This window comes from Peromyscus maniculatus, chromosome 2, assembly GCF_049852395.1.
Source record: "Peromyscus maniculatus bairdii isolate BWxNUB_F1_BW_parent chromosome 2, HU_Pman_BW_mat_3.1, whole genome shotgun sequence".
Classification (NCBI taxonomy): domain Eukaryota; kingdom Metazoa; phylum Chordata; class Mammalia; order Rodentia; family Cricetidae; genus Peromyscus; species Peromyscus maniculatus.
The window spans coordinates 58,607,332-58,620,498 of NC_134853.1; the positions used below are offsets into that span (position 1 = coordinate 58,607,332).

Here is a 13,167-nt window from a genome sequence, read left to right on the forward strand (position 1 = left end):
CCTGGGCCCCATAGACTCTTGCCATATGATAATGCAAAGTGTATTCAGTCCAACTTCAAAAGTCCCCATAGTCCTTCATAGTCTCAACATGGTTTAACAGTCCAAAATCTCTTCTGAGACTCAAAGCAATCTTTTAACTATAAGTCCCTATTAAAAACAAAACAAAACAAACAAACAAAAAACCCATGTAACATACTCCCAACATAGAATGTATATTATCATGCCAAAAGGGAGAAAGGGGCATAATGAGAAAATGCTGTACCAAAGCAAGACCAAAAACCAGCAGGGCGAACTCCAAATCCAACTTGTGCGTGCCCAATGTCAAAGGGCTTATTAGATGACTCTTTGAATTTCCCATTCCTTTCAGCTTTGCGGACTGCAACACACTGCTCTCTCTTGGACTGCTTCCCTAGTCCTCCTGCCTCCACCTCTTCAACACACTGCATGGATCAGAGGTGAGCTCCTAACTACTTGTCCAGCACCACGCCTGTCTGCTTGCCATCACCGTCCCTGCCATGATGGTCATGGACTCACCCTCTGAAACTGAAGCAAGTCCCCATTTAAACGCTTTCTTTTACAAGTTGCCTTGCCATGGTGTTTTGTCACCCAATAATCATCCTACTCAAGACAGAAGTTGACAAGAACGGTGGCTCACCTTCATTCCGTGAAGCTCTGGCTCCTCTTCACATTTCTCATCTACTTGAGCACAGGATTTGGCTCCCGCTTTACCTCTCCCGGTGTTCCTTTTTTTCTTCAAACTGTACATTTTATGTCTCTTTCTGCCCCGCTTACTCTTTTCATTGTAGTTCTGCGTAAGCGTGATTACTAATAGCCACAAGACATAGTCAACACTAGACTGTCTTGCTGGGCAGTGGTGGCGCACACCTTTAATCCCAGTACTTGGGAGGCAGAGGCAGGTGGCTCTCTGTGAGTTCAAGGCCATCCTGGTCTACAGGATAGCCAGGGTTACACAGAGAAACCCTGTCTCAAAAACAAAAACAAAAACCACTACCACCACCACCACCACCACCACCACAACAACAACAACAACAAAAAATAGGCTATCTTGAAATCTCCCCTACCTATAGCATTAGTCAAAAACTCTTCAATTTAGCTTCAGGCAGATTTTTTTGGGCAAGGGCAAAAAGCAGGCATATTCTTTCCCAAAATGTCACAAGAATGGTCTGCAATATTCATCCCCCCTGAAAGCTCTTGAGCTGGGCCTTCAGAGTGCTCTCAGCACTACTGTCTTCTATGCTCCTACTAGGATGGATTAATCCCCACTTAGAGCATTCAACCACTTTTCCAGTCCAAAGCCCCAAGGTCTTCCATATTCTTCCCACAGACAACATGACCAGCAGTATCCCACTCCTGGTACCAAGTTCTATTGTAGTTACTGCCAACTTTCACTGTGACAAAACAATGACCAAGGTAATCTTTAAAAGCTAGCGTTTAACTGAGGGCTTGCTTACAGCTTCAGAGAATTAGTCCATGACCACAATGGTGGGGAGCATGGGCAGGCAGACAGGCATGGCACTGGAATCTAGTCTGAAAGTTGCAGGCAGAGAGAGCAGGACTGTGGTGATATTGTGTTCCCTAATATATTGTGCACCCTAATAAACTTATCTGGGAGTCAGAGAACAGCCACTATATTAAACTTAGGTTTAAGCAGTGGTAGCACATGCCTTTAATCCTAGCATTCAGAAGGCAGAGGATCTGCCTGGATCTCTGTGAGTTCAAAACCACACTGGAAACAGCCAGGCATGGTGACACACACCTTTAATCCCAGGAAGTGATGGCAGGAAGCAGAAAGGGATATAAGGCGTGAGGACCAGAAACTAGAGCCTTTTTTTAAGCTTTTAGCTTTTCACAGCAGTTCAGCTGAGATCCATTCGGGTGAGAACTCAGAGGCTTTCAGTGTGAGGAAACAAGATCAGCTGAGGAATTGGCGAGGTGAGGTCGGCTGTGGCTGGTTCTGTTTCTCTGATCTTTCAGCGTTCACCCTAATACCTGGCTCTGAGTTTGTTTTTATTAATAAGACCTTTTAAGATTTGTGCTACACAGGATTGGGTCTTGTTTGGCTTTTGAAACCTCAAAGCCCACTCCCAGTGACACACCTCCTCTAACAAGGCCACACCTCCAAATTCTTCCTAAATAGTCCACAAACTGGGAACCAAACACTCAAATATATGAATGTATGGGGGCCATTCTCATTCAAACCACCACAGCCTTTCTTCCTCAACTAACCTAACCAACATAATTCTGGACTGGCATGCTCAGAAGCTAAATAGTCCCGCATAGGTGTGCCTAGAGGCTTGTCTTCTAGGGGATTCCTTCAACTATTTTTGGCTATTACTGTGTGCTTGGAACTCTTAAGTTATTCATTGGAACTCTTAAGTTATTCATTCATGTATTTGACCACATCTTTATCATAAAACAATGCCATTCCAAATAGGATGCAGAAGGATGAAGTCCAGGGGCACACGGACATTACTGGAAAGCTGAGGGAAGGTCCATTCAGAGTTCTTTCCCTAAGCACTGTGTCTTATCTTTTGTAAAAAGCAGCCTTTACGAGTTCCAGGCCACCTACGACTACTCAGTAAGACTCTTATCTCAAAACAAAACAAAATAACCTTAAAGCTAAAACAATATCTAGAGGAAAGCCAGAGAACCGAATCGGGAAAATGCATATGGAGGGTCGGCCAGATGGTTCAGTGGGTAAAGCACTTGTTCTGCAAGCCTGGTGACCAAAAATTGTCCTCTGACCTTCATAAACATATTGTGGTGTGCATGCTAACAAGTAAATTCATTTTTAAATGCCCATGGGCTTCAGCGTGGACTGTGGCCCTGGGTGAAAGTTGGCTGTGTATCATGTAAAGTTGCCTTCTATCATTATAGACTGTACCTTAGGGTCAGGCATGGTGGCTGTCTTAGTCAGTGCTCTATTGCTGTGAAGAGACACCATGATCCTGGCAACTCATAAGAGAAAGCGTTTCCTTGGGGCTGGCTTACAGTTTCAGAGGTTTAGTCCATTGTCACCATTGCAGGGAGGAATATGGTGTCACACAGGCAGACATGGTGCTGGAGAAGTAGCTGAGAGGTCTACATCTGGATCCGCAGGCAGCAGGAAGAGAGAGACACTGGCCCTGGCTTGGGCTTCTGAATCCACAAAGCCCACCCGTGACACACTTCCTTCAAGAAGGCCACACCTACTCAAACAAGTCCACACCTTCTTTCAAGTAGTGCCACTCCCTGGTGACCGAAAATTCAAATCTATGAGCCTATGGGGACTATTCTTATTCAAACCCCCAGAGGGGCACATGCCTGTAACCCAAGCATTTGAGAGGAAGAGGCAGGAGGATCGAGAATTTAGGTCATTCTCAGATGCCTCCAGAGTTTTAGGTTATCCTGGGCTACGTGAAACTTGAATCAAAATTGAAAACAAAAGAAAAGTAAAATGCACACAGGGATATTGGTCTGAATGCACAGTGGCTTTAAGAGCCATGGGAGGTGGGGAGAAAGAGGCAATTCCATCTTTGAAGACTCGCCTCTTGTATCATTTAAGAGCAGCCTAATATTTGAAGAGTAAGCTTTATTTTGTTTACCTTTGTAAGGAACCTGAAGGGCTCTAGCAGGCCAGAGCAGGGCAACCTTGGAATTGGCAGGGTTTCCCTTTTCCCCTCTCCCTCTTGCTAAACTGTAGATTCAATCCTAAAGCTGGCTCCCAAAGTCCATTCCCTTATTTGGCCAATGACTCACTCCTGAGACAAAACACCAAGGTCCAACAATCAAAATTCACTGTTTATCTAACATGTCCAACCAGGATTTACCAACTCACCCTAGAACAGACTCCCCCTTTTTCCCATTAAAAACCCTCAACTGCAAAAACCCTGCTTGCTGCTGCTGCTGCCTGCCTCTGCAGCCGTTTACCCCCTACCCCCACCCATTTGCCCATCCTGGATAATAAATCTCCTTGGTGCTGAGAACTTGGTATCTGGGTGTGTCCTGTACTGACTCTGAGGGGGCCAACCTCCCTTACAGAACCAGTGTGAGCCCTTGTTTTGTAACAAGAACACCCCAACAGTAACTTGTCCAAGGTTGGGTAGGGGGTGTTAGTATGTTTTGGATAACACTGAAGAATGAATTTAACGCCTTGTGTATGTTTGGGAAGAATTCCACCAGTAAGCATATTATCAGCCCCATTTAAATTTTTTTTTAAGAGATGATATTGCTAATTCTCAATCAGTTATATCATCTAGGAAGGCCTTGATCTCCTGCTCAACCTCCAGAATAGATAGGATTATAGGCATAAGATACCACATCCAGCCTTAACAGGATCAAAACCAAAGCCCTCTATGATTTCATGTTTTCAAGTAAATACCAAAATATCTTCCTGCTCCCCTGGGTGTGGCAGTCCATGCCTGTAATACCCATTTTGACCCTATCTCAAAAACTAAAAACCAGCCTGGCGATGGTGGCACAGGCCTTTAATCCCAGCGCTCGGGAGGAAGGTGGGTCTTTGTGAGTTCGAGGCCAGCCTGGGCTACAGAGTGAGTTCCAGGAAAGGTGCAAAGCTACACAGAGAAACCCTGTCTCGAAAAACCAAAGAAAGAAAAAAAAGAAAAAAAGAAAAAAAACCAAAACCAAAACCAAACAGCAATAGCAAAAACTACCACCACCACCCAAAATCTCCTGTTCAAATGCCTTGGGCAATCTGTGGTCCCCACACATAGCTTTTGGGGTGAGGGGCAGGGTGTTTGTTTCCAATGCTAGGCAAGCACTCTAGAGCTGAGCTATGTTGGAGATAACTGAAAGTCATCAAAATGTTTACTGAAAGGAAAAAAGCAACCGCACATTGTGGCACATGCCCGCAATCCTAGCACTTGGGATCCTGAGTCTGAGGCCAGCCTGGGCTGTAAGAGTCCCTGTCTATCAATAAATAAATAGTAAGACAAAAAGTGTAAAAACAAGTTTTGTTACTTAAAAAAAAAATCTGAAAACAAAAATACAAGGGGAAAAATTTTGTTAGAAAAATGAAAAATAAAACTGAAAATAACAAGGCATGTGCATGCCTGTAATCTAAAAATCAGGAAGCGAAGGGAGGAGGCCCGTCTTTCCAAGCCAATTTGGACAATGAAACCTATTAAAAACAACAAACAACACACACACACACACACACACACACACACACACACACACACACACACACACACACCAATCAACCAACAAAACACCCCAGGTTCTGGAGAGATGGCGTAGTGGTTAAGGCTAGAGGAACAGGTTCGATTTCCAGCACCCACCTGGCAGCTCACAGACATTCATAACTGTAGTCCAAGGATCACCTGACTCCCTTTTCTGGCCTTTGTGGGTAGCAGGCACACATGTGATATACAGACATAGATGCAGAAAAAACCCATACACAAAAACTAAGAATTTTTAAAAATGAAGAACAAATTCTGAAGATGAAAGGAAAATACTTTTGACCTGCCATCTTTTCTCCCAACACAGGAGACTGCCAGGAACACATTCTCAATTCACATTTGTCAGTCAGGTTAACTAACTCTCATCTTGGGGAATTCTCTGTAACTTAAGTACACACAAGCAGCTCTGGAGGATAGCCTGTAATATTTACAGGTACTTTTAATGTTGAAAATTCATTGTGTGTATGCGTATGGGAGAGGGCTTATGGCATGGGATTATAGGTATGTACCACTAGGTCTGGCAAATAATTTAGTAGTTCTTAAATTTTTGTTTGTTTTTCAGTGTGGGGAATTGAAGCTAGAGCCTCCTGCATGGTAGACAAGAACTCCAGCACTGAACAGTATTCCCAGCCCCAACAATGCATTTAATGCACCCACCACTGCTGGACATGGTTGTAATCCCAACAGTGGGGAGGCACCGGCAGGAGGACCACAAACTCAAGGATGTCTGGTCTCCATAGAAAGACCTGTCTCAAACTGAAAAATCAGAGAGGCTGATATATATAACTCTATGGTACCATGCTTGCTAACATGCCCAAAGCCCAGGGTTCACTCTTCACCTCCCTCCCTCTCTCCCTCCCTCCCTCCTTCTTCTTCTTCTTCTTCTTCTTCTTCTTCTTCTTCTTCTTCTTCTTCTTCTTCTTCTTCTTCTTCTTCTTCTTCTTCTTCTTCTTCTCTCTCTCTCTCTCTCTCTCTCTCTCTCTCTCTCTCTCTCTCTCTCTCTCTCTCTCACACACACACACACACACCACAGGCTGCCTTTTAGAGCTGGATGTGGTAATGCATGCCTTCTAAGGCAGGCCTCACAGTGAACTCCAGGACTACAGTAATATGGGACCATGCTTAAAACCAAACAAAAATAACTTTTTTTGGTGAAGGGTGGGTTCGGTAGACATTAACGATGATACATGACAAAGTAGACTGCCAAAGCCCCTCTACTTCTTCCAGAGGTCTGAGATGGAAACTTGGCGGGGACGAGTCTGTTTTGGGAGATTGAGCAAGTCATTGGGAGCAAACCAGTAAAGTGTTCCTACTTGGTCTTGCTTCAGTTCCTGCCTCTGGTGGCCTGCCCTGAATTCCCTCAGTGACAGACTGTGACCTGTTTGTTGTAAAATAAAATGAATCCTTGCTTCCCCAAGTTGCTTTTTTTCCTGTTTTGAGACAGGACCTCTCCATGCATCCCTGTCTGGCCTGAAACTTGCTATGTAGACCAGACTGGCCTCAAAACTCAAAGATCCATTTGCCTCCTGACTGCTGGATTAAAGATGTGAGCCACCAGACCCAGCCCAAAGTTTCTTTTTTGTCATGTTGTTTATTGCAGCAACAGAAAGCTAACTGTCCACTTTCACTGGCAAGACTGGCTTCTCTTTCTGTAACGTCACACTCGGTACACACTTCTCCCCAGCACGCCGTTGTGAACCAGGAACAGGGTGGGGGTTGTTGGCTTTGCGCCAGCACCACCAGACCCAGGAATCTCATCGGTCAGCCACTCTTGATCCCCACTGCCACTGGGTGGGTGTTTAGTTACACCCTTTCCAGAGCTGTTCTGGCCTTGGTGCTCCGGGGGAGAAACACTGCAGTGGAGCCCTGGGTCTGTTTCTTCTCAGCATTAACATTTAGAGCTCCTGTTTCTGTTGCCATGGTAAACAGCATGACCAAAAGCAATTTGGGAGTTTAGTTTTGAGACAGAGCCTGGGTGGCCTTGAACTCACAGGAGATTTGCTTGTCTCTCCAGTACTGCGATTAAAAGTGGTGGCCACCATGCCTGGCCCTACAGTCCACCTTTGAGGGAAGGAAGTCAGGTGAGGGGCTTGGCTTAAGTTCCAGACAAAAGTAGACTCTGAGGAACCACTGAGTGATGTTCTGGAATCTCTGGCCGCTGGTCAGCTGCGGCTGAAGAATCATCTGTGATCAAGCACATGGCACCACTGAAATGCGGAACTTGGCTTTACCAAGACAACAGGTGGTCTGCTGGAGCTGAAAAATCAGCTGTCACTAACTAGCATCATAGACAAAACTGCTTCATTGGAGAGTAGAGTATCTCCTGAAGGTCAGCTACACACACTGGTCTGAGCAGGTCAAGACTACAAGTCAAGGTGGCTGGAGAACTTGGCAAATAATGTCTAAGAATCTCCACATTACTGGTTTTAAAGGGACCACAGTAGGTCTTGGCACTTGGCGTCACTGATGTGCTACCATGACCCTTTTCTGAGACAAGTACCCTCCTCCTGCTTGCAACTTCTGAGTACTAGGATACAGGCACTGGAACAGCACTAGGCCAAACATAAAACACTGTCCACCGCATGTGTATACCTTACTCGATGGCTCCCTACCTCGTGTGTACATATGTAGCGGATGTGTACTGTAGCAAGTGCATGGTCAGAGAACAACTTTCCAGGCTGTTTCCTGTGGCTTCTAGGAATGAAACTCAAGTTGTCAGGTCTGTGCAGTAGCACATACACCTGCTGACCCACTGCGGCTTGCAGGAGCTGAGGCTCACAGGCTTGCTGAGCTGGCTGGCCAGTGAGCACTGGATCTTTCCGTCTCCCTTCTACCTCCATGATTGCAAGGTCACTGGCTCAGTCTGCTAGGAATGCAAATTTGGGTCCTCAAGCTTGCAGACATCTCCCCAACCCTTCCAATGTTTTTTAGTTGGGGGTGGTGCCTGAGAGGTCACAGGATCACCTGCAGACAGAGGTTGTCCATCTCGTGGCTTCCAGGGACTTCAAGCTGGTGCCACGTGCCTTTACCCATTGACTCGTGTATTTGTGGACTGCTCAGGAAAACTTAGGATAAGCCTTGGTTTTACCACAAAGAGTGCGGATTTTAAGTCTCTCCATTTTAAGCATCACACACATACACTATTGAGAAATGTGATTATCTCACTGTCCAACTGCCGCTTACCTTCATGTAAGCTTTAAATTCCAAAGTCTCCATCTAACACTGCAACAATTGTTTGGTTATCATGTGCCATAGCACACAAGTAGACCTCAGAGGACAACTCGGTGGAGTAAACTCTCTTCCACCTTTAAGTGAGTTCCAGGGATCAAAATCAGGCTTTCCAAGCAAGCTCCTTTACCCTCTGAGCCATTTCCTTCATCCCTTTAATTTAATATAGAAGTAGTATTTTTCTCCCTGAAAAATGTAGGGGCATTTGAGAGCTCAGCAGTTACACACATTTGCTGCTCTTCTGAGTTCATTTCCCAGCACTGACAGCCCACAGCCATCTGCAATTTGAGCTCCAGAGATCCAATTCCTCCAGCCTCCAAGGGCATTGCACTCACATGCACATAATTAAAAATTAATTGTTATGTAAAAATGTTTAAAAAGCACTTAAGTAAAGCAGTAATAGTTCATATATATAAAGTAAATTCTAAGTCAGGTGTGGGAGCTTGCCTTTAATACCAGCTCCTCAGGAGGCCCAGGCAAAAAGACAAGTTTCAGCTCTGCTGGACCATGGGACAAGTTCAAGGACAGCATGGGAAACTCCAACAAAAAAAAAAAACAAACGAAAAACTACATATTCCTGACCTAGATAGTTGACTGGTAGGGAGCGTGCCTAGGATGCACACAGCCCCGTGTTTAATCCCTAGCACATGGGCCAGGGGCGGTGGTGCACACCAGCCATCCCAGCATCGGAGAACTGAAGGCAGAATCTCAAGTTCCAGGCTATCTCGCCTCTATATAGCCAAGCTCTAGGCCAGCCTGTACTACATGAGATCCTGTCAGAACTGCCTATATTTAAACCAGCTTTACTTCTAAGATGAGAAATTCTTGCTCTCAGAGGTAGGTTCAATTAAATTTTGTAGTAAGATTGGTAAAGACCGTAAGAATTTCAAAGTCCAATCATGAAGTCAGCTGCTCACACATCCATTCAGTCAGCAGTCATACACAAAAAGCCAAGACTAGCTTAAAAGGGGGGGAGGCCAAATTATTATTGATTTAAAATTTGATTACAACCAATTTTGTTGGCATTTAAAATTTGAGGCGTTTTAAATCTCAATAATGGCTACATACTGATGTCCAGAATTCAAGTTTGGTAAAAACAGGAAAATTTCTAGTAATTACAGATTAAAAGGCAAGTCAATTTAGAGAAACACAGACAAACTCCATGTTTACAGTGATTGTGCCAGATTTCACCTTCAGTAGTACATGAATTTCACATTAGGTCTTCACTTTTGAGATCTGACAGCTGTTCTTAAAAAAAACGTCAGTACCTGTGCAAACAGTCTTCCACGTGCCGTAAGCACCACTTAAAATATCTCCACTGTATATATACAAAACACCCACCACATCTGCAGGGCAAAATACATACTTTCATAACAAAACTATAATGTACCTCTCAAGTATGAACAATATACACATAATACATGGTATACAGTATTTACAAAATATAAAATATAATACAAGCTGCTTATGTGTGACTTAAGCTCATCTGCTGGCAAGTTTCCACTGCTGTATCCATTTCCTTTTAGAGTCCAAGGATTTGGGAAAAATCTATGTTTAACATACATATTGAAAACTAAAATCTAAGTCTGAACTTTTAGGAGTGTTTTCAAGTGCACTGCCATCAGCTCCCGGCTTTGGCCAGGATTTTCAGCAGGGCTTCCCATCCAGTGACTCGGAGGCTTTGGAAGAACACTAGGGGAAGGTGGATCACTAAACTTTGCTCCAGCATAATTTTCCTTTTGGCTCACTTCTGTTAGAAATGCTGATTTCTTCAAATGGTTGCTTTTAATGTTCTCGGTATTTTTAAAAGGCTTTTTTTCCTGCTTCTGCATTCTATCCGGGGAAGCAGAATCCTGCCAAAAGTCATTTTCATTCCTTTTTGCAGAGGTGATCTTGGTTAGTGGCAAGTTATACTTGCTTTTCTGTCTGTTTATCTTTGGTTGTTCACACAAGTGTATACCATGCACAAGCTGGCCGTGGGGAAGGGCAATTTTCTCCGATTTTCCCATTTTTGATTTTAAAACCTACAAAGGAACACAAAAGTGAATACAGTTTAAAAGTTATCTTTATATCATATAATTTGCATATCATCTTTCAAATTCCTCTAGAATTTAATCCAGTTTCAACTAAGTATTTATGTATTAGTTGTGCTTGCTACTAGGTTTCCAAATATGTTGCTACTCAAAACATGAAAATCAATGCTGTTACCAGCATACATATAAAGTAAAATATCAAACAAAAAATTCAAAGTAACTATGTCCATCTTATCTAACTGTAAGCAACTGTAACAAGCGAGTGTCCTCTGTGGGTTAGAAAAATGTTCCTGTATGTCTTTCAGATTTGATAAATTCATGAAAAATCTTTTTCTTTTTCTTTCTTTCTTTTTTTTTTTTTCGAGACAGGGTTTCTTTGTGTAGTGTTGATGCCTGTCCTGGATCGCACTCTGTAGCCCAGGATGGCCTCGAACTCACAGAGATCCACCTGGCTCTGCCTCCAGAGTGCTGGGATTAAAGGTATGTGCCACCGCCATCTGGTTTGTATTCCTATTAGTGTTATACACTTGTTTTCAGCTGTTACTCACAGAGATCCGCCTGGCTCTGCCTCCCGAAATCTGGTATTTAAAGGCGTGCGCCACCACCGCCCGGCTATGAAAAATCTTTTAAGCCCTGCCAAGAAGCCAGTAAAGCAGAAAGAAGCAAGAGATCTAGGCCAGCCTGGGCTACTTGGCTAATCTTGTAAACTGACTCATCCCAACAAACAGAACAAAAACTTTTGCTCATTGTAGTAACTTTCCTAACCAAAACTGGAACCTACAGAAATTTTCATCAAACGAGAATTTCTACAATTTAGATTCTCGCCTTTCTCGTACTGGCATGATAGCAAAGACACAAAAACCGAAAGCTAAGTACCAGGTCACTTACCCACCCACACATCGTTAAGGGTGGAACAGCCTCCCCTTTCAATACTGCCTTTGAAGACTAAAATCTTCGTGGCCAGGCCTTTTAGATTAATACTTCAAAACAATCGTAGAACTAATCTTAGCAGATGTGATGCTGCACGTCTGTAATCGCGGAATTTTGGGGAGTGGGGGCGGGGCTAAATTATCAGTTATTCTCAGTTGCATAGTGAGTTCTAAGCTAATATAGATCACATAAGCGCCTGTGTGAAAAACTGAAACTGAAAATATTAAATGAAAAAAATAAAAACACTTTAAAATCTGTAATTTTGATTCCCCTCCACGGGCACACCTTGATCAAGTACAAGTTTCAGTACGATGACTGCTTTTTGATAATGGTATCAACGAAGAATAAATCCTTCAAATGGCACGGCAAAGGTTTTTTTGTTTTTTGTTTTGCTAAGACTACTCTCAAACCCCTCTAACCCCGAGGTAATTTTATCCATATCATCCAAATCAGTTAATCGGCGTAGTTCATTTCGGTAACTTCTAAAACTCATTTTGGGCACCGCTCACAGCACGGGGGCTGGGACACACTCGAGTCGGCCATCTGACGACACACGACACACGCTCCCGCCAACTTCCAAAACCCCAGGTCCGACTGCCTCCGTGGGTCAGGCCGCGCGCGGGTCCCGCCCGGGTGCCCCAGTGGGCACCGCGCCTGCGCCCCCGCCCCCACCCAGCACCACCTTCATGAGCGCCCCAGAGCGCCGCACGTAGCGGGCTGACGTCAGCCCTCCGCCAGTCCGCGGGCCCCGAACGCTGAAACCCCCTGGATCGCCGCCAACCTTCTAAATGCGGGCTGTTGCTGGGCCGCAGCCGCGGCTCCCATTGGCTGGCTGCGGAGCCAATGGGCGGCGCCAGCGCAGCGGCCCTGGACTCCCCCCCCCCACGGCCACCCCCCTCCCCGCTTCCGCCCCGCGACTCCAGCGAGCGTCACGGAAACTTCCCTCCCGAGTAAACAGCCGCCCCGCCCCCACCGGCCCTACCTCCTTGCCGAGCGGGGGTTGTCTGTGCAGCAGGGCCGTGGCCGCTGGGCCTCGCTCCTCCTGCGCGGCGATCGGCCCCGGCGCCGGGCTGCGGCCGCCCTCCAGGCTCGGCCGGTGCTGCTGGAACTGGTGGAAGCGGCTGGGGAGCTGTCCAGCCGGGCTGGCCCGCACCTTCTTCTTCCGCCGCTTCTTGGGCGCCGCCCGCGGGGCGGCCGCCGGGGCCAAGCTGCATCCGGACGGCGCGGCGGTGCGAGGCGCGGGGGCCAGGCACGGGCCGTCTCCCCCGAGGAAGTGCGGCAGGAAGAGGGTGGGCGGCAGCGCGCGCGGGTCCGGAAGGCGCGGCAAGGGCGGCGGGGCCGGGCTCACCATCGGGAGGGCCCCGAGGAAGCCGAGCGGCGCCAGGCGGCCGCCCAGAGCGAGCTCTCGCTGCGGAACGGAGACGACGGTCATGGCGCGGCGAGGCTCGGGGTTCGTCCGAAGACGGGAAGCGGGCGTCACGGGGAGGCGGTGGCGGCTGCTGCTGGGAGATTCGGAGCAAGGACCATGACTCGAGCGAGGCGGCGCAGCAACAAATAGCCCGGGCCGCGGCCGCGAGTGTTGTTACCCGAGGCCACGCCCCGTGCCCGCCCACCTCCCTGCGGCGGCCCAATCGGGACGCGCCTACCAGGCCACGCCCTCGGCTCCGCCTCCGCGCCCGGAGGCAAGACACAAACAAGCGGCTTGCAGCAGCCGGGCACAAAGAGCGCGCTCTGCGCATGCGCGCCCAACGGGCTCTTCTGGAGAGTGTCCCGTG

At 46.6% G+C, this 13,167-nt stretch overlaps 1 protein-coding gene across 1 annotated transcript; it reads right to left on the bottom strand.

Moving 5' to 3' along the window:
• Positions 1-9,390: 9,390 nt before the first annotated feature.
• Pnrc1 (proline rich nuclear receptor coactivator 1) lies at positions 9,391-12,956 on the bottom strand. The gene is made up of 2 exons (XM_006975302.4): positions 12,375-12,956; positions 9,391-10,453 (listed from the first exon to the last, which is right to left on the bottom strand). The coding sequence occupies exons 1-2, from the start codon at positions 12,822-12,824 to the stop codon at positions 10,010-10,012; spliced, it is 894 nt and encodes a 297-aa protein (XP_006975364.1). The 5' UTR covers positions 12,825-12,956; the 3' UTR covers positions 9,391-10,009.
• Positions 12,957-13,167: the final 211 nt, after the last annotated feature.